The sequence below is a fragment of the Enhydra lutris genome, unplaced genomic scaffold, assembly GCF_002288905.1.
Source record: "Enhydra lutris kenyoni isolate GAN:26980312 unplaced genomic scaffold, ASM228890v2 scaffoldscaffold83, whole genome shotgun sequence".
NCBI classification, from domain to species: Eukaryota; Metazoa; Chordata; class Mammalia; order Carnivora; family Mustelidae; genus Enhydra; species Enhydra lutris.
Genome location: NW_019154167.1, coordinates 1,915,481 through 1,942,978, shown reverse-complemented (window position 1 = coordinate 1,942,978; position 27,498 = coordinate 1,915,481). Strand labels below are relative to the sequence as shown.

The following is a 27,498-nucleotide window of genomic DNA, read 5'->3' as shown; positions in this document are numbered from 1 at the left end:
ATTTGGTTATCTGTCAGTTAATGAACACTTGGATTGTTCCCACTTTTTGTCCATTATGGATAATGCTGCTATGAATATGTGCAAGTCTTTGTGTAGATGTATGTTTTTTATTCTCTTCAGCATATACAAAGGAGAGGAATTCCATGTCACTTGTGAATTTTCTTCCTTTTTTGATAACATAGTTTGAGCAACAGATTATTATTACTCACATAATTATCAAAATATAAACTGATTAACAGTGGCAGGAGAAACATGTAGAGGGAGTCTCCAACTTGAGTGGTTTTCAGAGAGTTCATTTATAGGTTTAGCAAAAGTTAATTTGTATTATCTTACAAACAATCATAATGGTTCCCAGGCATTTAAAGACACGGTTGGGATGCAGGAACATTCCTTTCCCCTCACCCCCATCTAGTTTTTGTTCATTTATTAAGTATTTTAATTAAGCTCTGTAACATCTGGAGAAATTTTATCACCCTAGGCTGTAACAAATATTGAGGTTTTTACTCATTGCCTCTTCTGCTTGCAGTGAATTTTTTAAAATTCTTAAACATTAAAATATATAAAAATTTATATTTACATACTATGTAAGAAATTGATTATGGTGGACTCTTTGACCTCCATAGATACATGTTCATTGTCCTCTACATTAGAGCTAATTTGGTGAAAAGATTGATAAATACTCCCCAGTAGTTGTTTTTTTCTTCAAAAACATATCATGAATGTGAGACACTTGTGGACATACTTTGATTTTGATGGTTAGAGTGGTGTATATATAAATAGGATTTAACATGGATAGCAGCAATTTCTCCTTCAACCAATACCCTAGTTCTCAAACAATGCCTTAGAAAAATGTAATGGGCATGTCCTGATACAAACTTTTTTTTTTAAGATTTTATTTATTTATTTGACAGAGATCGCAAGTAGGCAGAGAGGCAGGTAGAGAGAGGGGGAGGCAGGCTCCCTGCTGAGCAGAGAGCCCGATGCGGGACTTGATCCCAGGACCCTGAGATCATGACCTGAGCTGAAGGCAGAGGCTTAACCCACTGAGCCACCCAGGCGCCCCTGATACAAACTTTTTAAAAAAGCTATTCAGTCATCTAAAATTCTTTAACAGGGCTGGGGCACCTGGGTGGCTCAGTGGGTTAAGCCTCTGCCTTTGGCTCAGGTCATGATCCCAGGGTCCTGGGATCGAGCCCCACATTGGGCTATCTGCTAAGCAGAGAGCCCACTTCCCCTTCTCTCTCTGCCTGCCTGTCTGCCTACTTGTGATTTCTGTCAAATTAAAAAAAAATCTTTAAAATTCTTTAACAGGGCTTATTTTTTTAAAGGTGCCTATGTAGGTCTTAATGGAAACATGATTAATTGCCCCAAAGTTGTTGTAGAGTTTGATTTTCAAATATCTAATTTGCTTAAATCAATAAACCTAAAACTTTAATGTGCTTACAAATTACCTAGAGATCTTGATAAAATGCACTTTCTGATTCAGCAGGTCTGGGATGGGGTCTGAGATTCTGAGTTTCTAGCAAGCTCCTGGGTGATGCAGATATTGCTGGTCCGGGGTCCAGATTTTGAGCAGCAAACCTTTAAATGGTTTAAAGCACCAGCAGTGCTCCACCTGTTTTGAATCTTACTGTCTCTAAACCTGCTACAGGCAGGCTATAAAACATCAACTAAGATTGTGAAATTCATTTCAAATAAGAATCCAGTAGAGTCTTTGAGAGCTTCAGCTTTTCCATGGCACAGGGTTTGGAATTGCTATTTAGGGTTTTCCAGTACCTATTTCCTATTTAGGGTTTTTCACATAGGTGTTTCAGGCTATGATGTAGAAGGTTGAGTCAGCTGAACTATTGACCGCTAGATAAATGAGGTTTTATCTCTGCATTGTACAACATTATTTCCATAAATATGTGGCTTCAATAAATCAGAAAACAAGAAGCAGACAGATAAGGTGAGATGCTGTTAGAGTATACCCGGAAAGTGATGTGAGGCGAATCTGACGTGGTGATAGGATGGGATGGACTTTTGAAAAAGAAGTAGAGCAGGGAGAGTAGGTGAGTGTGTCGGGGTTGGGGGGGGGGAGCAGGCAATGATTGTGGTGAGATTCAGAAGTTCAAGAATATTCCAAGATTCTTAGCTTGATCATCTTGGTAAGCAGTGGTGTTCTGAACTATGAGAACCTAGAAGGATAAATAACTTCGGGCAGGGGAAACATTGGAGAATTAAGTTCGGCTTTGGACATGTATTTGAAGTATCTACATAGCATATGCACAGGTAGTATAGTGTCATGTTTTGTAGTCAGACAAATGTAGATTCAAACCCCAACTCTGTTGCTTATTTAGCTATGTGATCTTAGCAAGTTATTTAACTCCTCTGAGACTCCTGTTCATTTCTAAAGTAAGGATATAAAAATGTGCGAGTTTATTAATAAGGATTAAATCAGTATTATACAGAGGAACCATCCTGTTTCGGACAGCCCTTGTCACAGTTATAACCATTAAGTATATTGGGGGAAATGTGGTTTGATGAGGAAGAAAATTAAAAGGAGAAGGAAAGGTAAAAGGGACACTTTTCACCTCTCTGGTACATTTACCAATCTTACTAGGAACATAAGAAATTATCTTCCTTAGTATATATCCAAATTGGGATGGCTTACCCCAAAGATACATTGCAGTTTGGGCTCTGGGAAGATTGCCTCTTCCCATCTTTTCCAGAAAGCTGCCTTGGGACTGTTTACCACCTTTTAGCAGTAGAGAATCCCAAATTGATCCTTTTATCACCCCCAAGAAAAAAAATCCCTCTTGTAGCACACGCCTGCCTCCCTTGAGCTGGCCCACATCTTGGCTGGTTTAAGCCAGAGACACTCCTCCGAGGCACAGTTCTTTCGCTCCATCTTGGCATCTGGTTATGCCCCACCCCATTTTCTTTTTTTTTAACGAAATGGCCTTGAGGCTTTATTCTCAAAACAGCATACCAAGAACCCCCCTTTTTAATATACATTGCCCCCCCCAACTCCGTCTTCTTACAAAACCGTTTTTTAGTTCAGTGCACTGTTTAATTCTGGTGGTCTCACTTATTTAAATAAATAAAAACATCCCTCAAATATTTCCTCACTGCGGTGCCATACAAATCACTGACCTCATTCACCTTAGTGCTTAAGCAGATGCCAAGGTACAAAAAGGTGAAGGCCACCCTGAAAGGTATTTTTTTTCCTTAAAGAGTTTAATAAAAGGGGAAAATGTTTATAAATTGTTTAGATCCTGAAGAGTAGAGTCAGAGAAGACCTATTCTGTGGCTGATTACAATAGTTAAATAAACAGATAGGGGTGGCAATGGGGAAAGGGAGGCGCCCATGGCGTTAATAAAATCCTGCGGATTCTGGAGATTTTATGGTCCTCCTGTATGCGCAGAAAGAACTTAATTTAAGATTTTGAATTAGACAAGGAGTTGTATCAGACGCTACTCACTGAGTGACCTTGGGTAAGTCACCTCACCCGTCTGTGCTCTTATTTATGTACGAAGTGGGAAATAATATCCACTTCGCAAGACTTCTGTGAGACTTATGTGAGATAATGTATATGAAATCGCTTTAGTGCAAAGTAAGAACTCATTAAATGTCAGCGCTGCAACTGCTGCTTCCCGGAATGGGCCGTTAATGACTCCAAAATTCCAGAAACTTCGTTTTCTACGGTTTACCACCCTCGACTGTAAACGCATGAGAAGAAACAACACATTCATACCTGGGGCTCACTTATTTGAACAAAAACCTCTTTAAACTTTAAATAGGCAAAATACACTTAAGCGGTGGCGGGACGCTCTTTGAAAACACCCCCAAACCCGTTCTCATCGCTGTGGATTGTGGGGAATGTAGTCCCCAGCTCTCATTGTTTGAGCACAGAAAAGCAAGTAGAAAACTACAACTCCCAGGAGGCAAAGAAGCGGGACTATTTCCCAGTCGGGCGGTAGAGCAGTAGGAGGGAATTGGCAATCTCACTGCCTACGTGGGAGAGAAGGGAGGGTTGGGGGAAGTGGAAAACCTGAACCCAAGCCGCTGCTGCCTGAGGAAGATTTGGTGGGAGGAGAAGTAGAGGGAAATACACGGGCGGAGGGTAAGGTGAGGAGGGCATCTGGGTCGCTGCTGCCGGGCGGCACAAAGTTCGCGATGTGGTTGAAGCCTGAGGAAGTGCTCCTGAAAAATGCGCTGAAGCTGTGGCTGATGGAAAGATCCAATGACTACTTCGTGCTGCAGCGGCGTCGGGGCTACGGTGAGGAAGGCGGCGGGGGTCTCACAGGTAAGCTGCGGCCACCCCCACCCACCGCGGGGCCATGCTCGCTGGTACTTAAAAGGCGGTGAGGGAAAACTGTTACTCGTCGCCACCCGCCGCCCGATTTTATACCCCGGCGGAGGGGTTGGGATTCTCCTCCCGCCACCACCTTTCCGCCGCCCTCCCTGAGTCCTGACAGTGCCTCACCGGGCGAGCCACTGCTCTTTGGGTGGGAGGAGGAGGGGTTGGAGGGGTCCTTTCTGAGGCGGAAGAACAATCAGAGGCGGAGAAGGGGTTTTTAGGCAAAGTACCTGCCCGGTCTCTTCCCACGGGGTGGGGGGGGGGGGGGGGGTCTGATGACGAGTGTTAGTCCACGACAGGTAGCATTGAGGCTGGTGACAAGGGCCAGTTCGCAGTTGTGGACTTAACTTTTTATACAGAATTCCCTATCAATAATCACCGTCCTGGGGAGTGCGGGTGTGTGTGGTGTGCGTGTGTGTGTGGGCGGGGAGGATAGTGAGGAGAAAGGGAGGAGCCCCAGTCACATCCTGAGGGATGGGCTTCAAATGAGAGATTAAGAAGGGGGTTGGTGAGCGGATCAGAGTGGTGGGGGGCGAGGGATAGGTCTCAGAATTGCTGACCTCTCCAAATTTAGCATCTTTTACTTTGTCACCCCGTTTTCAGTCCTTGGGATCTTATTTCAGAGTAACCTCCGTAATTCGTTTCCCTCTCGGGGGTTTGGCGCTGCCCTTTCTTTCGAAGCCACGATCGTAAGCAAACCGGTGAAACAAATGGAAGTTTAACTCTGGCCGCCTAAAATCCATCCTGCCTTCAGTGATTTGATTTGCAAATCTAGAACTGTCCCTTGGTCAAGTGTTGAAAGCCTCCAGAAAATTTTATTTTGAGACCTTCCGTCTGGGGCGGGGGCATTCAAACTTTTGGACATGGGGGAACGCAGAGCTCTTTTTGGTGACAATTTGCAGTTTGGTATGGTGGCCTTGAAGTGGTGGGCCAGACTTCGTTTAGGCAGCGTGATGTAGCGGGAAGAGGGAAGAATACAAAAATCTGCATTTTAGACGTCCTCATGTCTTGTTGAATGGCATTCGACAAATTCTTTAATTTATTCAACCATAAACGCCTGCTGTGTGCCACATGGAATGCTAGTGTACAAAGACAATTAAGATTCACTTCCCCGCCTTTGAATTCATTGCTCATTATCTGGATAAGGGGGGAGAGGGTCGGGTTAGGGGCAAGTAACCAGTAAACCAGGCAAATTATAATTATAACCAGTAACTAGTAAATCAAGCAAATTATAATTAGAACCTTTTCAAGGTGAGGTGGAGAGAATTCTGGGGTTCTACAGGATTTTTTTTTAATTTTGCAAGATCTCTTCAACTCATCCAGCTTCTAAAAAGACCCTCTTGAGAATATGGCAACAAAATTTGACTTGTTAAACTTCAGGTTTTGTCATTTTCTGATTTTTAAAAAAAAAAAATTACGAGTGTTATTTTGCAGAGGATCCTTTCCATTTAATAGATGGATATATTTTCCAGATTAACATTTGAAAATCAATCTTGATAAATACCAAGTGACACAATTTACCCTCTTCAGTCCATGGAGAACAGGTCAGAGTATATTTAAAATAGATCTTTATAGCCCTGTGTCACAGCATAATATTTTGGTTCCCCATTTTATTTGACCAGAATTTTTATGGTGCTCTTTTTCACATTACCAGAGAAGTATATTTCACTTCATACAACTGTGTTCCTGAAAAATAATAGGTAAATCAGATTCGTGAGAATCAGATCAGTGTAATGTAGTATGAAATAGTTTTTCACTTGTTGCAAATTTCCTTTAAATAATCATTCCTTGTTTTCTGTTTTTAGTTTTTCATTTGACATGTTTTCTTAAAACATGCACCAGTTGCACCAGTTTCTCTATTCCACCCACTCCCATGTACTCTTCAAATGCATATCTGTAGAATAAGAGATTTGTCTGCAGAAATAAACCAAGATTTCTATCACACGTGTATGTTGGGAATAGCCATAACCCCTAATGTGGTCAGTGTGTCTGTCTGCTTGATTGTTTTACCTGTGGTATTTTCAAAATGCTTGAAATTTCCACATAAGTGCTGCCACTATATTCCATGTAAATTAAGCAAAATGGGTCAGAAAGGAGCAGAGGTGTTTTTAAGGTTTGTTTGGTTCTTTTTGTTCCAGAGGAAAAGTGTGTGCTGATTTTCATAACTGCTCAATTACTGTATTCTTACTTAAAATTGTGAAGCCAAGAGCTTTGCTATGCTTTGCTATGCTTTACTGCAAATTCACATTTGGATTAGCTCTCACAGGAGTTTGACTGGGTGCCAGCATAATCTTGCCTTTGTCTGTTTTGTTTGCTGAAATTCAAAGTTATGTCCTACCCCTTTAAATGATTCCTTTATACATTCTGTTTAATGGAGATAATAACCATCTAGAAATGTTAATAGTTGTACTTTCTTTAAGATTTTATTTCATTGTTATGTGATAATTGGCAATAATCACCAGCAATGTAATGACTTGAGCTGTGACTTGGTGAAGTTAGTTGACTCTTTTTTTTCTAATAATGGAATTGGAGCAACAGAGAACTCTAGGGTGGTTATAACAGGAGACCGATATGTAAGTTAGAACTCCAAGGTCCTTTTCTAAATATCTGAAACATCTCTAATGGATATCTGGTAGATTACTTATTTGGCTAATTTATCTTACTTAATTGTTCTGGTTCACAACAGGGTAGGATATCTTGTGGAAATTTTTGTTATACATAAAGCTTATTTTATAGATAAAGTAATTTTCTTACATCTAGAGAAGTAATTCACCCATCTGGATTTTTGCAGGTATCTTACATTATCCTTTGATCCTCCTGGCTGATAAGGGTAATGACTTTGCTGTGGCATCTAAATTTAGCACCTGGCTTTATGTAATTGAAAATAATGTATGCATATTTGGCTTGTTAAGCAGAAATCAACAATTTGCTCTGCTTGGTAGATTGGAACTACTACATGAGTGGAATTATGGGGCTGCATTCTAGTGTATGGGAATTAGGAAACCTGACAATCAGGAAGCTTTAATTTAGATTATTTGTTGAGACTATTTTATTCTTGAATATTCCATATCTGAAAAGTGTAAGCAGGTTCTTGTGTGTTAGATTGATAATCTCCCTCAGTAGACCTTGTTTGGGGGTTGTAGAACAAAACTAAAAAGTAAAATTTATTAAAATTGAGAAGTTTTAGACATTCTGTTTTCTTATCTCCTCTTTCATCTTGGCATCATTACTTTGGAATTAAATCAGATGTAAAAACTAGAACAAAGTAACATTTTAAATGAGCTTTCCATTTCAAAATGTTTTGTGATATTTATATAAGCTTAACAAATCACCATGTAAATGATTCATCATAATTATACACACACATAATAATAAGGTAGCCTTTTAAAGAATTTTTTTTTTAATTTATTTGACAGATCACAAGTAGGCAGAGGCAGGCAGAGAGAGACAGGAGGAGGAGGCAGGCTCCCTGCTGAGCAGAGAGCCCAATGCGGAACTCGATCCCAGGACCCTGAGATCATGACCTAAGCCGAAGGCAGAGGCTTTAACCACTGAGCCACCCAGGCGCCCCTAAAGAATTTCTTAATGACCATCTGTCAAAAATACATGGCTTTCTCTCTTTTTTCCCACTCCCAGCTCAAGGAGCCCATCTCTGAAAATGTTCTCACTTTTTCTTAGCAAACTATGCCTGCATTCCATGTTCACAAAGGAGCTATCTGATAAAACTTTTGGCTTCCCAGGTGCTTTATTATTGGGACGAGAGTACGCAAATAGTGGCCATGATACCACATTTTAGATAAGGAAATATCAAAACCCCCCCACACACTGTAAATTAATAAATATTATTTTGACTTATTGAAGAGAAAATCCCATAGGGCAAACCTCAGGAGGACAAATCACACCGTGTGCTTCCTTCCTTTACTCCCTCCCTAGAACATTTTGATGCACGTGAAATCAAGTAAAAAATTACAGTTGACCCTTGAACAATGTGGAGGTTAGATATGCCTGGCCTCCCCACCCCCACCCTGCCATGTGCAGTCACAAATCCACATATAAATTTTGACTCTCCCAAAATTTAACTACTCATACCCTACCATTGACAGGAAGCCTTACCAATAACATAAATAGTAAATTAACCTATATTTTGCATATAGTATATTGTATTCTTCCAATAAAGTAAACTAGAGAAAAGAGAGTGTTATTAAATCATAAGAAAGAATAAATACATTTGTATCACTGCACTGTATGTATGGGTAAAAATCCACGTATAAGTGGGCCTGCACAGTTCAAACCCATGTTATTCAAGGGTCAAGTGTACTTTATTATTTTCTTTTCATGTGTACTTTAAAGATGGATAAAATTAACAACATAGGAAGGAACAGATGTTGTCGAGGATGTGGAGAAAGGGGAACGCTTTTGTGCTATTGGTGGGAATGCAAACTGGTGCAGCCACTCTGGAAAACAGTATGGAGGTTCCTCAAAAAGTTAAAAATAGAGCTACCCTACAATCCAGCAATTGCACTACTAGGTATTTACCCAAAAAATACAAAAATACTGATTCAGAGGGGCACATGCACGCTGATGTTTATAACAGCATTATCAACAATAGCCAAATTATAGAAAGAGCCCAAATGTCTACCATCAACTCATGAGTAGATGAAGAACTTGTGGGGTGTGTGTGTGTGTGTGTGTGTGTGTAAAATGGAATATTACTCAGCTATAAAAAGAATGAAATTTTGCCATTGCAGTGATGTGGATGGAGCTAGAGAGTATTATGCTAAGCAAAATAAAGTCAGCCCAAGTAAGACAAATACCGTATGATTTCACTCATATGTTGAATTTAAGAAACAAAACAGATGAACATAGGGGAAAAAAAGAGAGAGGCAAACCAAGAAACAGACTCTTAACTATAGAGAACAAACTAAGGGTTGCTGGAGGGGAGGTGGGCAGGGCAGTGGGTTAAATGGGTGATGGCTATTAATGAGGGCACTTGTTGTGATAAGCACTGGATGTTATATGTAAGTAATGAATCACTGAATTCTACACCTGAAACTAATATTGCACTGTATCTTAACTAGCTGAAATTTAAATAAAAACTTGAAACTACAAAAATAAAAAGTAATAAAGATCTCTTTTTAAAAAAATATTTATTTTTTTTTAAATATTTTATTTATTTATTTATTTGACAGAGAGAGATCACAAGTAGGCAGAGAGGCAGGCAGAGAGAGAGAGAGAGAGAGAGAGAGGAGAAAGCAGGCTCCCTGACAAGCAGAGAGCCCGATGCGGGACTCGATCCCAGGACCCTGAGATCATGACCTGAGCCGAAGGCAGAGGCTTATTAACCCACTGAGCCACCCAGGCACCCCTAAAAAAATATTTAATTCCAGAATAATTAACATACAGTGTGGTATTAGTTTTAGGTGTACAATAGAATGATTCAACAATTTTATACATTATTCAGTGCTCATCACAGTAAGTGTACTCTTAATTCCCCTTATCTGTTTCACACATTCCCCACCCACCTCCCCTCTGGCACTCACCAGTTCTGTGTATTTGAGTCTTGTTTTTTGTTCATCTCTATTAATTTATTCATTTGTTTTTCTTAAATTCCACATTTGAGTGAAATTTATATAGTATTTGTCTTTATCTGACTTCACTTACCATCATACCCTCTAGATCCATCTATGTTGTTTTGAGTAAGAACGTCATTGGTGGTCTTAAGATGTGAAAGATGATCATTGTCACCACTTTTTCTTGGTAGTAGTGGAAGGATTATTTACTGCATAACTATAAGCCTCAGGAGTTTTTTTAGTTACCTGCTGGTAACACTGCTCTCTCTTCCTTTCCCCTCCCTTGCTTGTTGCTGAGGTCTTTCTATAAGCATACAAGAAAACACTACTTACCTTCACTTAGGATCTTCAATCTTCAATCCTCAAAAGTTAAGTTAAAATAATAAAGATGATGTGGATTATACAGAGAGGGGCTTTTTTGGCTAAGATACTGGAAATTTATAATGTAAGTAGGAAATGTATTTGCTAGCGAGTGGCTTTCATTCTAATGGGAAAAAAAAAGACTAAAAATTAAGACATTGACCAACTTTCATTTTTCCAAACCTCCTGCAAAGCTGACCTTTCTCATTTAAAGAGATCTTTAAAAGTAACTTTTTACTTGATTTCACATGGATCAAAATGTTCCAGGGAAGGAACAGAGCATGGTGTACTTTGCCCTCCCAGGGGTTACCCTATGGGATTCTTTTTTTAATAAGTCAGCTACAAGCCAACATCCATAAATACATCAATACACCGCTGAGTTCATTGACTGCACTTGCCTCATTAACCCTACTACCTTTGTTTTCCCTCATTCTTTAATATTTTTATGTCTTTATTGACCTGTAATTGTTTTATAAAGGCTTTGTTTCCTCATCTGTAAAATGGGAACAAAACTTGTCTTCCCTACCTCATAGCACTGTTCTGAGAGTCAAATGAGTTTTAAAACTTGTGAGCAACTATATAAACATCTGATATTCATTTATCCACTAATGGAGTGCCATTTTCTGTAGGGCCAAAGGAGCATCTATATTTATATCTTTTCCCTGTATTTACTTTTCCCATGTTGTATGTAGAAATTGATTTGGAGTAGTAACATTGAATATGTTCAATCTGCAACGATTCCACTATGAAAGTAAAACACTGATAGTTATTCAATAATTTTGGTATAATAGTGATTATGCATTTATTATTTATAACCAAAATGGTATACATGTAGTAGAATAAAATATCACAGCAACATTTCATTTTGATCTATGATTGCCCAAAACGTGGAAGTTCTCCAACAGTACTTCTACAGACAAAAGCAGCACTTGTCTTACTGAGTGATATTGAAGAATACGTATAACTTGAGTCACATTAGTTATAGTTTTCAAAACATGATACTTGAATAGAAATGATTCAGCTGGTGAAAACCCATGCTTCTCATGGACAGTTGCAGTTGTGGAAGGACTGTGGATGTAAAGTAAGCTGCCCAAAACTAATAATAAATAAATAAATAAATAAATAATAACCAAATAAAATAAAAACTAATAATAAAATAAATGGCAGTATAATGTTTACCCTGTTGGAGTACAACTATGACATGTATTTTATATTACATTTACCTTAGAAAATCTGCCCAGATTTCCACCTTTTGCTGCTGCTATATAAGCACAAAAGGTAAGAATAAATTCCATAGGTGGTTGTAGAGGATACATCCATTTAACAGATACTTACCAAGTGCTTTCTAAAAACCAAGCACTGTTTTAGGTACTTGAGATAATAGCAAGTGAGCAAAACAAAATCCTTATTCTCATGGGGCTAACATTCTAGTTGAGGTAGGCAAACAAACAATACATGGCTGGTGGTAATAAGCCATATGAAGAAATATAAAATAAGCTATAGTGATAGGGGAGGAGGTTGGTATTTTAGATAAATTTGGTCAAGGGAGGCCTCTTTAAGATGACCTAATAGCAGAGACCAGAGGGACTAGAGCATATGAAGCCAAGTGGATACTTGGAGGCAGAGTGAATATATATAATTCTTTCTAGGAATTTTGCTGTGAAGAGAAACAGAAAAATGGAGTAGTAGCTAGTTACTGTCCTGGGTGTTAGGTATACAAATATAGTGAATAGAACAGAAATTCTACCTTCACAGAATTCATAATTTAGTGGGACAGATAATAACCAAGTAAACCAGCAAATATATCATTACTGGGGTAGTCAGTAATGATATCTGCCTGATTTTAGTCATTCATTAAAGTCATGAATGAGGGTTATTTGAAACCCCCAACACAATTTTCCAGGGCCAGTTCTGGTGTGAAGTATGCTTATCAGATGTCCTGTTAAATAATACAAGGATTCCTAAAAGCAGTGATTAATAACAATAGGTGGTATTCTGGTGGCAGAATTCCAATCTGACATCTGAAAAGCATTTTGTCAAAAAGCAGTTTCTGTTTGTTTTTTAATTAAATCAGCCAAATATGGAAACTAATAAAATCTGGGATGTGGTATGATAGAGAAATGAGGAGAATACTCTAAGCACGACAAATTATATGATAGTGTAAAAGCAAAAAAAAAAAAAAAAATGGCAGTCATTGGGAACACAGCAAGTATTCCAGATTGATTTATTTGTGGTTGGAAATATAAGACTCAAGAAATAATGCCCTGAGCAACTAGAAAAGGTTGTTAAAAGGAATGCCCTCTGGGTATTTACCCCAAAGATACAGATGTAGTGAAAAGAAGGGCCATCTGTACCCCAATGTTTATAGCAGCAATGGCCACGGTCGCCAAACTGTGGAAAGAACCAAGATGCCCTTCAACGGATGAATGGATAAGGAAGATGTGGTCCATATACACTATGGAGTATTATGCCTCCATCAGAAAGGATGAATACCCAACTTTTGTAGCAACATGGACAGGACTGGAAGAGATTATGCTGAGTGAAATAAGTCAAGCAGAGAGAGTCAATTATCATATGGTTTCACTTATTTGTGGAGCATAACAAATAGCATGGAGGACAAGGGGAGTTAGAGACGAGAAGGGAGTTGAGGGAAATTGGAAGGGGTTGTGAACCATGAGAGACTATGGACTCTGAAAAACAATCTGAGGGTTTTGAAGGGGCGGGGGGTGGGAGGTTGGGGGAACCAGGTGGTGGGTATTGGAGAGGGCACGGATTGCATGGAGCACTGGGTGTGGTGCAAAAACAATGAATACTGTTACGCTGAAAATAAATTAAAAAAAAAAAAAGGAATGCCCTCATCTATAGAATAGGAAAACCTGAGATAGAGAATTAAAGGTACTTGAGAATTAAACCTATGTTGTGTTTTTGTCCCCACTGTTCTTTCAACTCCAGTCTAAATGGTCTTTTTTTTTTTTCTCCCTTGCTCCAGTATAAAGAAGTGAAGTTTTAAAACAATCACATTTGTTGATTTTTTTTTTTAATCATTGTATTAGTTGTCCTCTCGTTTTATACTAACCAAGATTAGGGTCAGCTTTAGGTCCTCTAAATAATGTTTTTAAAGTGCTGTATCATTTGTATATTGAGTTTTCAAGTAAATGTCTTTAAAAGAATGCAGGGAGAGGGAAAACAAGACAAAGAAGAGTTATTTTTATTAACTGTTTTCCAAAGCTCTCAGTGTAAAGTTGGCAGCTTTGAAAATGCCAACTGTGGCTATTGGATTATTCTAAAATAAGCATTCACAGTCCTGTTTTAAGGGCTTAGTTCTGGTAGCAAAAGCAATAGAATAAACTATACCCATAACCTCCACTGAGAACACTACTTTCTCTTCTTGGAATGTATTTTCTACTAAGTGTGTTGGCAGTTTACTAATTAGTTTGTTCATTAACATTTAATGAAGTTGAGATTATAAAAAATTCAGTAAAGGTGTAGTTGTTTGACTTTGAAAACATGGCAATTTATGACAAGATACAGAATCCACTATAAAGTTCTAGCAGTCATTTCTATGGCCAAAATTTATAATCACACGTTTTATGTAGAATTGAAATAAAATCTTGGTTGTAATTTAGAAGTTCATTTAAATGACTCTTCTGCAACTAGAGCAGTGTTGCCTTACACAGTGCCCTCAATCTAGTTTGCAAGCAGAAAGAGACACTTGTCAAACTGAAGTGTCTGAAATTAGTACATAGATAATGAGAACCATCTTCCAGCTGTGGCTGTTTTAACAGCCTCTCCAACACTCATCTCTTGGGATCCTACCTGTCTGTCATTATCATCGATGTAATACAAAAAAGAAATGTTTGGGGTGCCTGGGTGGCTCATTTGGTCCAGTGGCTAGCTCTTGATTTGAGCTCAGGTCATGATCTTAGGTCCTGGGATTTAGCCTCCATGTCCCCCAAAACGCTCAGTGGAGAGTCTGCTTCAAGATTCTCTCTCTGTCCGCCCCTCCCCCCGCTTGCTATCTCTTTCTCTCTCTCTCTCTCTCTCCCCCAAAATAAATAAATAAATCTTTTAAAAAATTTTATACACAAGTAATGAATCGTTGAACACTACCCCAAAGACTAATGATAGACTAGATGTTGGCTAACTGAACATAATAAAAAAAAATAAACAATTTAAACAATTAAAAATTTATCAAGTTTGCAAATGTCTAAAACTTAAAAGGGACAGGGCGCCTGGGTGGCTCAGTCGTTAAGCATCTGCCTTTGGCTCAGGTCATGATCCCCTGGTCCTGGGATTGAGTCCTACTTCCGGCTCCCTGCTCTGCAGGAAACCTGCTTCTCACTCTCCCACTCCTCCTGCTTGTGTCCTCTCTTTCGCTGTGTCTCTTCCTGTCAAATAAATAAATAAGATCTTTAAAAAAAAATTGAAAAGGACAATTAACACCATAGATCAGTTATCTCAACACTGGCTGCATCTTATATTCAATTGAGAGCCTTTTAAAACAAACTAAATGACTCCAGGAGGGATAAATGACAGAAGATAGATGAAATGTTCATAATTATTGAAGTTAGGTGATGGGCACAAAGAAGTGTCAATATATTATTTCCTCTATATTTTTTTTTACATTTGAAAAATTTAATAATACAGAGTTAAGGGAAAAAAATAGAACACCCAGACCATATCCCAAATAAATTACATTAGAATGTCTGGGCTTTAGTAGTTTTGAAACTTGAGCTTGAGTAGTTTCAAAAACTCCAAATGATTCAAATTTGAAGTTTCAGTTGAGAATCACTGTCATAGAAAATAAAATCAAGATTCAGAAATATCTGGGCAAGTTAGAATGCTCAGTTGACATCAGTGGGATAAAATTTAACATGGATAAGTGTAAACTGCATTTAGGTGTTGTTTTTTTTTTAATCAACTGTACAGGACAGAGAATACCTAGGTTGGTACTTGTATTTGTGAAATAGAGTGAAGTAGATTAGTTAATAACAGGTTTAATATAATGTGATGTAATGGCTTATCACATGTAATGTGATCTAATGGCTTAAAAAGGTAGTATGATCTTATACTACGTTAATAGAAACTTGGAGCCCACAATATAAAAAACCTGCCTTTATTCAGACCATATCTGACATTCAGATTTGAGTGCCACATTTTATAAGAGACTTTGACAAATAGGTATGTTAAGAGAATGATAGAAGAAAAATCTCACATATCAGACAATCTCATACAACAAACAATTGAAAAAAACTAGGAATATTTTAAGTTAGGAGAAGAGAAGAATAAGCAAGGAAGACAGAATAATTATAAAATAATCATAATATTTGAAGACCCATCGTGTTCAATAAAGAGTATGTTTTGCATGGTCCCAAATGCTACCCAGGAAATAGCATTTTATTTTTTCTAAGAAAAACCTCCTTTTTTCTTATTTAAAAAGTGTGTAAGAAGTAGCTTTTTTTTCATCTTAAAGATAAAAAATGTTCATTGTAAAAGTTTGCAACAATATGTATAGGTATTAAAAAATAATGATCACCCATCATCCCTCTGCCTAGAGATAACCACTATAACTAGGATCACCTACCTTATTTGTGGGGCCCAGTGCAAAATGAAAATTCAGAACTCTTTGTTCAAAAATTAAGAATTTTAAGACAGTGACAGCAGAGAATTAAAATAAGCAGGGGCCCTTCTGAGCATGGAGCCCTTTGGACAGGTCACAAGCCCTTGAAGTTAGCCTTGACTATAACATTTGGATATATAAATCCTTTCATATTTTAGAAAGGACTTTCCAATTTTTTATTGTGTTTAGTTAGCCAGCATATAGTACACCATAAGTTTTTGATGTAGTGTTTAGGGACTTTCCAATTAATAGAAAATCCCACCAAAGCAATAGTCTACCTGGGGAAAAGTAAACTTTCTGGAGTTATAAAGGAATAAGCCAGGCTTTTTATCAGAGATACTATAGAATATGCTAGAGGTTGGACCACATGACCTGTTAGGGTATTTTTCAGCTCAGTTGTGCTTTATCTCTATCTAGCTAAAAAGAATTGGTTCATGAGCAATAATCATTACCTGCAAATAGCCTATTTTTTTTTAAATGGTGGAACCTTGCTTTTTTGTGATCTTCCTATGCCATTCAATAAACAGTATTGTGATGGTGTATATCCTTAAGAGGTTTAGTGTTATTTGTATGGCTGGATGCTACCAAAAACCCCATAGACATAACCAGGCTCTAGAGCATTGGTACCTTATTCAATGTAGACATTCAAAGGATGATTTGAACTTCTTTATAATTTTTAATCTCTTGTTCTGTCATATACATGACAGTGTCTATTCTCTTCTCAATTTACTATAGCTACAGAAATTCCCATGTATAAGCTGTTGATGACCTTGGATGCCCAGGCTGTCAGATAATAAACCTCTATGTACATAGAAAAGCAACCCAAAGTTATCTGCTTGTTTTCTTGTACTCTTACAACCCAGACATTGGCACATGTTAATTCCTGATTGACTTGCAAGGACTTGATGATGATTATAGTTTAATGAGCTAGAAGAGTTCCCCAAATGACTGGAAATATATTCTAGCACTAGGTCCCAAATTATTTGTCGTATAGCCTTATACTAACTGGCTGATTTAATGTACTTACAAAAACTGAACAATTTCCTTTCTACATAGTGTAAGGCACTTGTAATCTCGTGAACACATTTCTGCTGCTGCTGGTGCAAAAAAATGACCTTTCTTGTCAGTGATTTTGACTACTTTGTCCCCAGTCTCTTTCTAGCATAGAACTAATTGTTATTATTACGTTACTCAGGAATGATTATCCATGGCCTCTCCTTTCTTTTCTGCCTCCTCACACATCCACTCTCCTACCATTATTTTTCAGCTGAGCCATACTTTTTTTTTAACCATTTTGCTCTTTCTTCTGTTCTAATACTATTTTTCTAGTGTATGTAAGTAAGACAATAGAATTTAAGCTAGTTTTACTTAAAATGTGGTAAAGGCAGTGGTGCCTGGGTGGCTCAGTTAAGTGTCTGCTTTTAGCTCAGGTCATGATCTCAGATCTCAGAATCATGAAATCAAGCCTCACCTGGGGCTCCCTGCTCAGCGGGGAGTCTGCTTCTCCCGCTCTCTCTGACTCTCCCCTTGCTTGTGCACGTGCGCTCTCTCTCTCTCTCTCTCTCGCAAAAATAAATAAATGAAATCCTAAAATAAAATGTGGTAAAGTCAAAATAAATGATTTTCCTTATAAATTTGAAAATATTTTTTTGAAATTTTTAGAATTTAAATTCTTGGGAGGCAAATCCAGCAGCTAAAACAATGCTGTTTAATAAGTGCTTTTTTTAAAAAAAGATTTTTATTTATTTATTTGACAGACAGAGACCACAAGTAGGCAGAGAGGCAGGCAGAGAGAGGAAGGGAAGCAGACTCCCTGCCCAGCAGAGAGCCCAATGCGGGGCTCGATCCCAGGACCCTGGGATCATGACCTGAGCTGAAGGCAGAGGCTTTAACCCACTGAGCCACCCAGGCGCCCCTAATAAGTGCTTTTTAAAAAAAAAAATTTAATTAACATAATGTATTATTATCCCCAGGAGTACAGGTCTGTGAATCTCCAGGTTTACACACTTCACAGCACTCACCATAGCACATACCTTCCCCAATGTCCATAACCCCACCACCCTCTCCCTACCCCCCTACACCCAGCAACCCTCAGTTTGTTTTGTGAGATTAAGAGTCTCTTATGGTTTGTCTCCCTTCTGATCCCATCTTGTTTCATTTATTCTTTTCCTACCCCCAACCCCCCACCTTGCATCTCAACTTCCTCATATCAGGGAGATCATATGCTAGTTGTCTTTCTCTGATTGACTTATTTTGCTAAACATAATACCCTCTAGTTCCATCCACGTCATCACAAATGGCAAGATTTCATTTCTTTTGATGGCTGCATAGTATTCCATTGTATATATATACCACATCTTCTTTATCCATTCATCTGTAGATGGACATCTAGGTTCTTTCCATAGTTTGGCTATTGTGGACATTGCTGTTATAGACATTCAGGTGCACGTGCCCCTTCAGTTCACTACATTTGTATCTTTAGGGTAAATACCCAGTAGTGCGATTGCTGGGTCGTAGGGTAGCTCTATTTTCAACTTTTTGAGGAACCTCCATGCTGTTTTCCAGAGTGGCTGCACCAGCTTGCATTCCCACGAACAGTGTAGGAGGGTTCCCCTTTCTCCGCATCCTCGCCAGCATCTGTCATTTCCTGACTTGCTAATTTCAGCCATTCTGACGGGTGTGAGGTGGTATCTCATTGTGGTTTTGATTTGTATTTCCCTGATGTCTAGTGATGTGGAGCACTTTTTCATGTGTCTGTTGGCCATCTGGATGTCTTCTTTGCAGAAATGTCTGTTCTTGTCCTCTGCCCATTTCTTGATTGGATTATTTGTTTTTTGGGTGTTGAGTTTGATAATAAGTGCTTTTATTTAAAGTTATAATTCCTTTATTTTGACAATGTTGTCAAGTTGTTATATGTATATTTATATACACAGACATTCATACACTTGATTTTGAAGAGAGTTACCTCTTTTGGTTCTTCTTTCTATCCTTTTATCTTTCTTCTGAATATTTTCCCTTTCTGGTCTTCAAACTGAGAACAGTCTCCTTTTTTTTTTTTTTTTTTTTTTTTTTTGCATTTCCTGAATAATTTCAATCACATTGCTCTGAAGAGGCTATCTGCAATGTTTAGCTTCTACTTTTCTTTCTTTATCCTTCATCTTTTAGCCAAATCCAATTTTTCACAGTCCCTTTTTCATGCTGAAAGTGATAGAATTATTTTTTTTCTTTTATCTCTAAAACCTCCAGGAATTCCATCATTATTAGTTGAAATATAATCACCTCCTCTGTCTCTCTTCCTCATTCCCATTCTCTCTTCCCCAGCACCTACTCTTTAATAATGTTGTCTGAATTTTCTTATTTCTATTTCTTAAATTCTTCCATTCATACCAGGATATTTTTCATATCAGATCACTTTTTTTCTCTGTAATCTGTACATGTTGCCATTGCCAAAATCTTGATACTTTACTTCCACTATCAAAACCCTCTGTCAGGGGTGCCTGGGTGGCTCAGTGGGTTAAAGCCTCTGCCTTCAGCTCAGGTCATGATCCCAGGATCCTGGGATCGAGGGAGACTGCTTCCCTTCCTCTCTCTCTGTCTGCCTCTCTGCCTACCTGTGATCTCTGTCAAATAAATAAATAAAATCTTTTAAAAAAAATCCACGAAACCCTCTGTCAGATTGCTAATTGATATTAGGCTGCATTTGTGACCCCTGTTTTTATTTTTTACTGATTTCTTACATTCACTCTCTTAACCTTTCCTTTCAGCTGAGCCAGATTTCTCTTTGTATCTCTATTCTACCACCTAATCTAATTTACCTCCTCCCTCAATGCTCATTATAACTTCCTACCACACAACTGCCAACCTACCTATATTCTCATTCAAAGCTTGCTTGTAATCTTAATTCCTTTTAAGTGAGTAAAGATAGGAAAATAGCCAAAAGCCTATTTTGTAATTGGTTTGAATTTTTTCTCAAATCTCTATGCTAAATTAAAGAGAAGTGCCTTATAAAACAACACCAACACTCAAGCAATCAAAGGAAGGTAGTTTTATATATTTCAGTCATCCCATTGAAATTTTGCTCCTGTTGTGCCTAGCAACATGTTGAAAGGTAGATGGGGTACAAACCCAGAAGTAGGAGACGTGATTATTGTCCTCCGAGAACTAATAATCTAGATAAGGAGACTAGATTCATATACATGAAACATTTAGAAAATAGTTTTAGTAACTAGCCTAATAATCAAAATGCTAGGTTGTATGGTATAGACTTTAAGTGTTCAAAGTAATCAGGAAAAAGAGAAGGCATTATTGCTTGGGGTTGCCACTAAAGATTTTATGTGGGAAGTAGGTCTTGAGGAAAATGTAGAATTTGGGTTATGGACTGAACTAGAAGACTTACATTAGCATGCATAGGTAAAAAGAGAATTGCTTAGCAAAGACTCTTAACAAAGACATTAAATTAGTTGATTATTAAAGCACCAAACTTTTTTCAAGGGAAGAGTAGGAAATATAATCTGATAATTGCATTGGAACTAATTGATTAAAAGCCTTGAATTCTGAATTGAGGAATTGAGAATTGTTAAAAAAGAAAATCCCCTTCCTATACATTTTAGTTAGTCAAGGTTTTACCTTGTTTAAATACCCAAGATTTTCTTATATAATTATAGTATTTGTTAACATTGAGTGCTTTACTATATGGTAAACATTGTTCTAAATTTTATATGTAATAATAGCTCATTTCATCTTTACAGCAACCCTTTGTGGTAAGGTCTATTTTAACCCCCTTGTATTACAAATGAAGATGAAGAAAAGGTAAGTATAGCTGGTTCGATTTGGCACAAGTGACAGAGCCAGTATTCAAACCCAGGAAATCTCTGGTACAAGAATCTACATTCTTTTCTGCTATATATACAACCTTATAAAGGATATATATAAGTGCTGTAAATATACAGTGAGATTCATACAATTGAACCTGACTTTTTTTTTTATTGAAAGGTAATTTTCTCAAGCACTACTCGTATTGGAGCACATTAATCTCTTCATCCTGAATATATTTTTTCTTTAAGAAAATCTTTATAAGGAAAACTCTGGGCTAGAAATTTTTAAAAAGATTAATCCATGAGTTGTTTTCAGATGAAGAGATATTGGCTTTATGTTTTGTAAAATTTTTATTTTAACGGTCTCTTTATTACAACAGGACTCCTAGTTGGGACTCTTGATTCAGTTTTAGACTCTACTGCTAAAGTTGCTCCATTTCGCATCCTACACCAGACACCAGATTCTCAAGTTTACCTGTCAATTGCATGTGGTGAGTACAATTTTTAAAATGTGTAATCCAAACAAATAAGCATACTAAGAAATTGAATATTTACATGTATTTATACTCCCCAGTTTTGATTTAGAAAGGAGTTAAATATGTAACTCTACATTGAGAGAATAGCCAGATATCTAATTGTTTAGGAAAGAAGGATTACAGATTATACAATTTTTTTAAATCCATTAGTGTGAAGGACCTGAAGCATGTGTTCCAGCAAATTTTGGTCAGCACTACTGCTATAGGATTCCTTTCTTCAACTTACATCTGCTTCACCCAACTGCTGAGAAGATGAGAAATCCTCACATTTCATCTGTAATAACTCAGATTAGGAGAATCAAGCCCAAAACTAAAGATTGTCCCCTAAAAAAGTATAAGTCTGAAAAATTGAAACATTTTTAGTTACACATCTACTTTCTCACACAAGGCATTATATCCTTGAAATAAAAGAGATGTTTTACTGGTAATGCTACATTCTCATTTATGCTGAGGTACTTCAGATCTACATTTATATACATAGTAGAAAGAAAATGAATTAGGATGTTCTTCCTAATAAAACAACTCAAAATTTTTTTAAAAACCCACAATGACAGTTTACTTCTCTTATGATGCCATTATAATGTTGGTTTAAATTAAATCCTTGATTTCTGGCCTTTTTCATGTTGAAAGACTGCCTTTTTCTCTTTCTTTCATCTCCCCCTCTCTTCTCAAGTAGATAGATACACTTAAAAAAAAGCATGTAAATTCCTGGATTGTTCATATGTGTGAACATACAGCATACCATGAATTTTTAAAGATGGGGCTTATCTTTTGCATCTCCCTATATATTTACTTAAGCATTGCCAGTGAGTGTTTTCTTTTGGCTTTCTTAAATTGAATGCCATTTAAACTAAATGAAGACGATGGGGCACTTGGGTGGCTCAGTGGGTTAAAGCCTTTGCCTTCTACTCGGGTCATGATTCCAGGGTCCCGGGATCGAGCCCCATATCGGGCTCTCTGCTCAGCGGGGAGCCTATTTCCCTTCCTCTCTCTCTGCTTGCCTCTCTGCCTACTTGTGATCTCTGTCTGTCAAATAAAAAACAAACAAACAAACAAACAAAAACCTTTAAACTAAATGAAGACAACATTATGAGACATTTGTAACCTCATCTAAATCTGGTTGGTAGAGATTATTCAGGGAAAAATATCCATTCTACTTTAAAGAGGGGGGATTATTACATAACTTATTCCCCCAATATAAGATGATGCAGAAATACAATAATTACCAGCTTGAAGAAATATAATAATTACCAACTTCCTTGTACCTAAAGAACCAAAATAAAGGCTTAAAATTTTCCCTTGACTTTTATTTGTTATTCATTAAAGAAAGTTATTGGACTTGGTATTGTGACATTAGTAACATGAATACAGTTTCTAACTGGATTATAAGAACTAGGCAGTTCTGCAGTTTCAGTTAATGTATCACTTCCATGTATCATAAAACATACCAAGGAGCCAAGATGTTCCTTTTGAATGAGATTTTTATAATCCACAGTGCTGGGGGAGATCTTAAAGGTATCTTAAAGGCTATCTTAAAGGAAAAAAGATCTTAAAGATCTTTTATAATCCACAATGCTGGGGAGATCTTAAATGCTTTAAGATCTTAAACATGTTACGTTCTTTAAGCCAAAGCAACCCAGAGCTAACTGTAATATTTGACCCTCGACAAGCTACCTACCTAACACTGATCCGGCAGTCATGTGGATTTACTTGCTACAGGGTTTCTAACCTCTTTGACGAAACTTCTTTAGGTTAACTAGGGCTTTTAATGAAAAGGGTGAACAAAAGCTTCACCTTCTAAGATGAGTAGAGTTGCCACAGTTGAAATCCATATTTTTTATACAGTGTACATAGTACTGTGATGTGGATGCTGTTTGCAGTCACACAGATTATAGGGACAGTACTGACTGTACTTTTTGAAGGCTATGGATTAAATTATATATTTATGTTCTGGCACTCTGTATATTCTCTTAAAAGGTATTGGTTGCTGTAGGCACCAGTTACTGGCATCTTGTTTTCAGAATTTTATATCTTTTCTCATGAGTTTTATTTACTTTTTTCCCCTTTCATTAAATATTTAAGTCTTTTGTTTCTAATAAAAAATAGTATTTATCCCTACATATACAGATGAAGTGGAGAATAAATGTAATTAATATATTTACTCTTTTATGATCATCATTTCTGAAAACAAGCAAATATAATTTTATTTCTTTTTAAACTGAACTTGTAAATATCAAGAGCAGTTTTGTTGTGGAGTTTCCCTTGAGTCTTTTATTCTCTTTCATTATTAATCAGGAGCCAACAGAGAGGAAATAACCAAACATTGGGATTGGTTGGAACAAAATATCATGAAGACCTTATCTGTGTTTGATTCAAATGAAGATATTACTAATTTTGTACAAGGAAAGATAAGAGTAAGTGATGGATATATTTTGTAGATGGAATGCAAAAATCTTTGAACCTCTTATTCTAGGATCAAAGGCCATGTGGGAAGGTCATTGTTTTACTGACACCTTTCAGGATTGGCAGAAATACACATAGGAATGTCAGAATCAGTGCTAAAGGAAATTATAAAGTCAGTAATTAGTTTTTAGTACCCTTGTGAGTGCTCTTAGGGATATTTTCATTTCAGTATTTCTTGAGTTTGGAGTCTGGATGAATCCTTCACTCAAAAAATATTTAGCAGCTTCAATCCTGAGTTTTGGCACCAAAAAAAAAAAAATAGCACCCATATTTGTAGTAGCTCCTTGTGAGGCATTAGAAAAAGCCCAATTACCAAATTAAAGAAAATTTGCTCACCTCTGTCCTAAGAGAAGCATTTACATACACAGTTGTATTCAGTGAACTTTTTAAATACATAAAATGTGTTTTTATTAGTAGGTAATAATTTTTTTAAAAAATATTTTGCCTCCTTTAGGGATTGATTGCTGAAGAGGGAAAACATTCTTTTGCAAAAGAAGATGATCCTGAGAAATTTCGAGAAGCCCTTTTGAAATTTGAAAAATGTTTTGGTTTACCAGAGCAGGAGAAGTTAGTGACCTATTACTCATGCAGTTATTGGAAAGGACGGGTTCCTTGTCAGGGTTGGCTCTATCTTAGCACCAACTTTCTGAGCTTCTATTCTTTTCTGTTGGGATCAGAAAGTAAGTGGTTTCTGTTGCTTATCATGACTTTGAACTTGCTGAATGACGTGTCAACTCTGTAGTATTGTTAGATTGTATATAAAGCAATAGGATTGATATTAAGAGTAATTAAACTGTACATTAAAAAGTTTGCTTCATCTAGAGAAAGAATCCTTAACATAGGAGCTACTGAAAGTATATAGAGAATGCCTTGCATATTGTGAGAAGTGAATGAATATTAAATAATGATGGTGACCTGGCATATAGTTCCTTTCTTTGTCTTGTTCTAAACTCTCGACTCTCTGCAATTCATGTTTTTTTTTTTCTTTTTAAAGATCTTATTTTTTTATTTGTCAGAAAGAGAGAGAGAAAGCACACAAGCAGGCAGAGAGGCAGGCAGAGGCAGAGAGAGAGGCAGGCTCCCTGCTGAGCAAGGAGCCGGATGCGGGACTCAACCCCAGGACCCTGGGATCATGACCTGGGCCGAAGGCAGCGGCTTAACCCACTGAGCCACCCAGGCATCCCTGCAATTCATGTTTTAATCCTTGTTTTAGAAATACAGTATAAGCATAGTAGCCATAGTATCTAATGGCCCACCGTTGTAAAGAAGAATCAGACAGTAATGTCCAGAGCATACATACAGCTTTTACAACAGTGATTATGCAAATATGTAAAGTAACAGATTCAAATATAAAATCAGAATAATTTTTTTAAAATTGTATCTGTTCCTAGAATCACCAACTATTGTATGTTCATGTTTATGCTTCAGAATTTTAACTAACCTTGAAGTCTAAAGTATTTTAGTTGTTTGTAGCATTTTTCAAGTGGTTAACTATTTTAAAAGACCTGATTGATAAACATTAATCAATATTGAAAAACTTAATCATATCTGCTTATAATTCTTTTTTGCAGTAAAACTCATTATCTCCTGGGATGCAGTCTCAAAACTTGAAAAGACTTCAAATGTTATACTAACAGAGAGTATTCATGTGTGTTCCCAAGGGGAGAATCACTACTTTTCAATGTTTTTGCATATTAATGAAACATACCTTCTTATGGAACAGCTGGCAAACTATGCTATAAAGAGACTTTTTGATAAGGAAACTTTTGCTAATGACCCAATCCTTGATGATCCTCTACAAATCACCAAGAGGTATTCAAAGCTTGATTAACACTTTTTAAGTATTTTTTACCAAAGAATCGTAACATTGTTTATCATTAAAAGTTAACTGTTCTATGTTATATGATAATCTTTCTTTGGTCTTAATCATTGATGTGTGGGGTATTTTTTTAGTTTAATCATATGCATTTCACAAATAGTATTCCCTCCATAAAGTTTAATCTTATGAAGTGGTAGAAGTTAGGTTTAAAAATTATTTATCAAAATCCCAGTAGGATTTGCCCTGGAGTGCTTTTAGAAATATAGAGATTTTTATATTCATGGTTAGTATACATTTCTCTATGAGTAGTCTAAACAGTTTCAGATCTGATATTGTAAAATGTATTGTTTACTTTTAAACATAATTCATAGACTGCATCATTTTTTTTTAAAAGATTTTATTTATGTATGGGGGGAAGGGGCAGGGAGAGGGACAAGCAGGCTCCATACTGAGTGCAGAGCCTGACTTGGGGCTCACTCTCCCAACCCTGAGATCATAACCTGAGCTGAAATCGAGAGTTGGCCACTTAACCAACTGAGCCACCCAGGTGCCCCTAGACAGCATAATTTTTTATGAAGAGGCAAGTTAGTGGAGTCAGTGGAGCATGGGCATTATTTATAATAGTATAACAACACTTGGACAAAGTCATTATCTCTCAGGACCTTAGTATCCTCATGTATCATTTCTACCTCACAGAGCACTTGTGAGGAGTGAACAATGTAACATGTGAGAACACTTTGTAAAATGTAAAACATTAGATAAATGTTAATCATTATTAATGCCTGCATGAGAAGTATCTCTGATAGCTTTTTGCCACTATATTTGGTTTGCTGAAACTGACCAGAGCCCTTTCATACTGCTCAACACTCAGAACAGTTGACTGAAATAAGCATGCCAAAGGAGAGGGAGAGAAGAGAGGATCTAGAAATAGCTAGTGAATGCAGATTCTTCTGGCAAGGAGCATGAGGCTATAGACTGTATGAGAAACTGAGAGGAACCTAAGCTGCAGTCCTATGGATAGAGAACAAGTGACCTAGAGGGTTGTGTGATTACTACGTAGCCCTAACTGGATATAGTTGTTCTATTTGCCTATTTCTAACCATTTCTAAAAAATGTATACATAAGGACTTCTTTGTGAGTGTGTCTGCTTTTGTGGAAAATAGATCAGCAAGGTGAATTTTTTAAAGGTCCCGGTGTGCATCATTTATAAATAGAGCTCTGTGAGGATTAGGAATTCAGTTTATGTTATATTATAGTTGAGCCTTCGTTTTTGTAGTTTGTTCCTTGGTTGGCCACCACAAACATCAACTTTTTAGCCATTTTATTTCCCTTAGAATATCCTCTAAAAAGCCATCTATCAATGAGTCATTCATTACCAAGTCTGTATTTAAATGACATAGGAAATCCACTTTTGTCTATGTGTATTTTTAAGAGAGCCTATTGAAAATCATATATATCTAAATCCTTTTTACCAGTAAGTTAAAAAGAACAATAGCTTATTTAGACTTAGCCTCCAAATGACTTTTTTCTAAAATTGAGTATCTTTATTAGCTTATTATTTTTACAAATAGGTATTTCTTCTATAACTTAAATAGTATAGAAACACATTAGCAATGGTTAAGTTTGGTGTATATCCTTCCAGGCTTTTTAATACATTAATTAAAAAGTATTTGCAAAAAACATGATTGGGACTAAACATCACATATTATTCCACAGTCTCCTTTTCTCCCCACCTTAAAATAATATATCATGGACATCTTTTCATTTATATAAGCAGTCCTCAGCTTTTAAAATAATACTAACCCACCAAATTATAACTTAAGTGAGGTAAAATTAATGTGGTTTTTTGCTAATCAGAATTCTTTTTAAAGACATGATGAAATACCACATATTCAAATAATATGTGCTGGAAGGATGAATATGGTTTTAACTTTGTTTGCTTTGAGTTAGAATTTGCATAATTTACTTACTAC

The 27,498-nt window shown here is 36.9% G+C and overlaps 1 protein-coding gene across 1 annotated transcript in view; it reads left to right on the top strand.

The window, feature by feature from the left end:
- Window positions 1–3,966: 3,966 nt before the first annotated feature.
- Window positions 3,967–27,498, top strand: part of LOC111161296 (TBC1 domain family member 8B) — a 55,580-nt gene continuing 32,048 nt past the window's right edge. Inside the window, exons 1-5 of the mRNA XM_022524878.1 lie at window positions 3,967–4,289; window positions 21,088–21,198; window positions 23,539–23,657; window positions 24,161–24,386; window positions 25,278–25,518. Coding sequence (XP_022380586.1) covers window positions 4,160–4,289; window positions 21,088–21,198; window positions 23,539–23,657; window positions 24,161–24,386; window positions 25,278–25,518 — 827 coding nt within the window. The 5' untranslated portion in view covers window positions 3,967–4,159. The remainder of the gene's footprint in view (window positions 4,290–21,087; window positions 21,199–23,538; window positions 23,658–24,160; window positions 24,387–25,277; window positions 25,519–27,498) is intronic.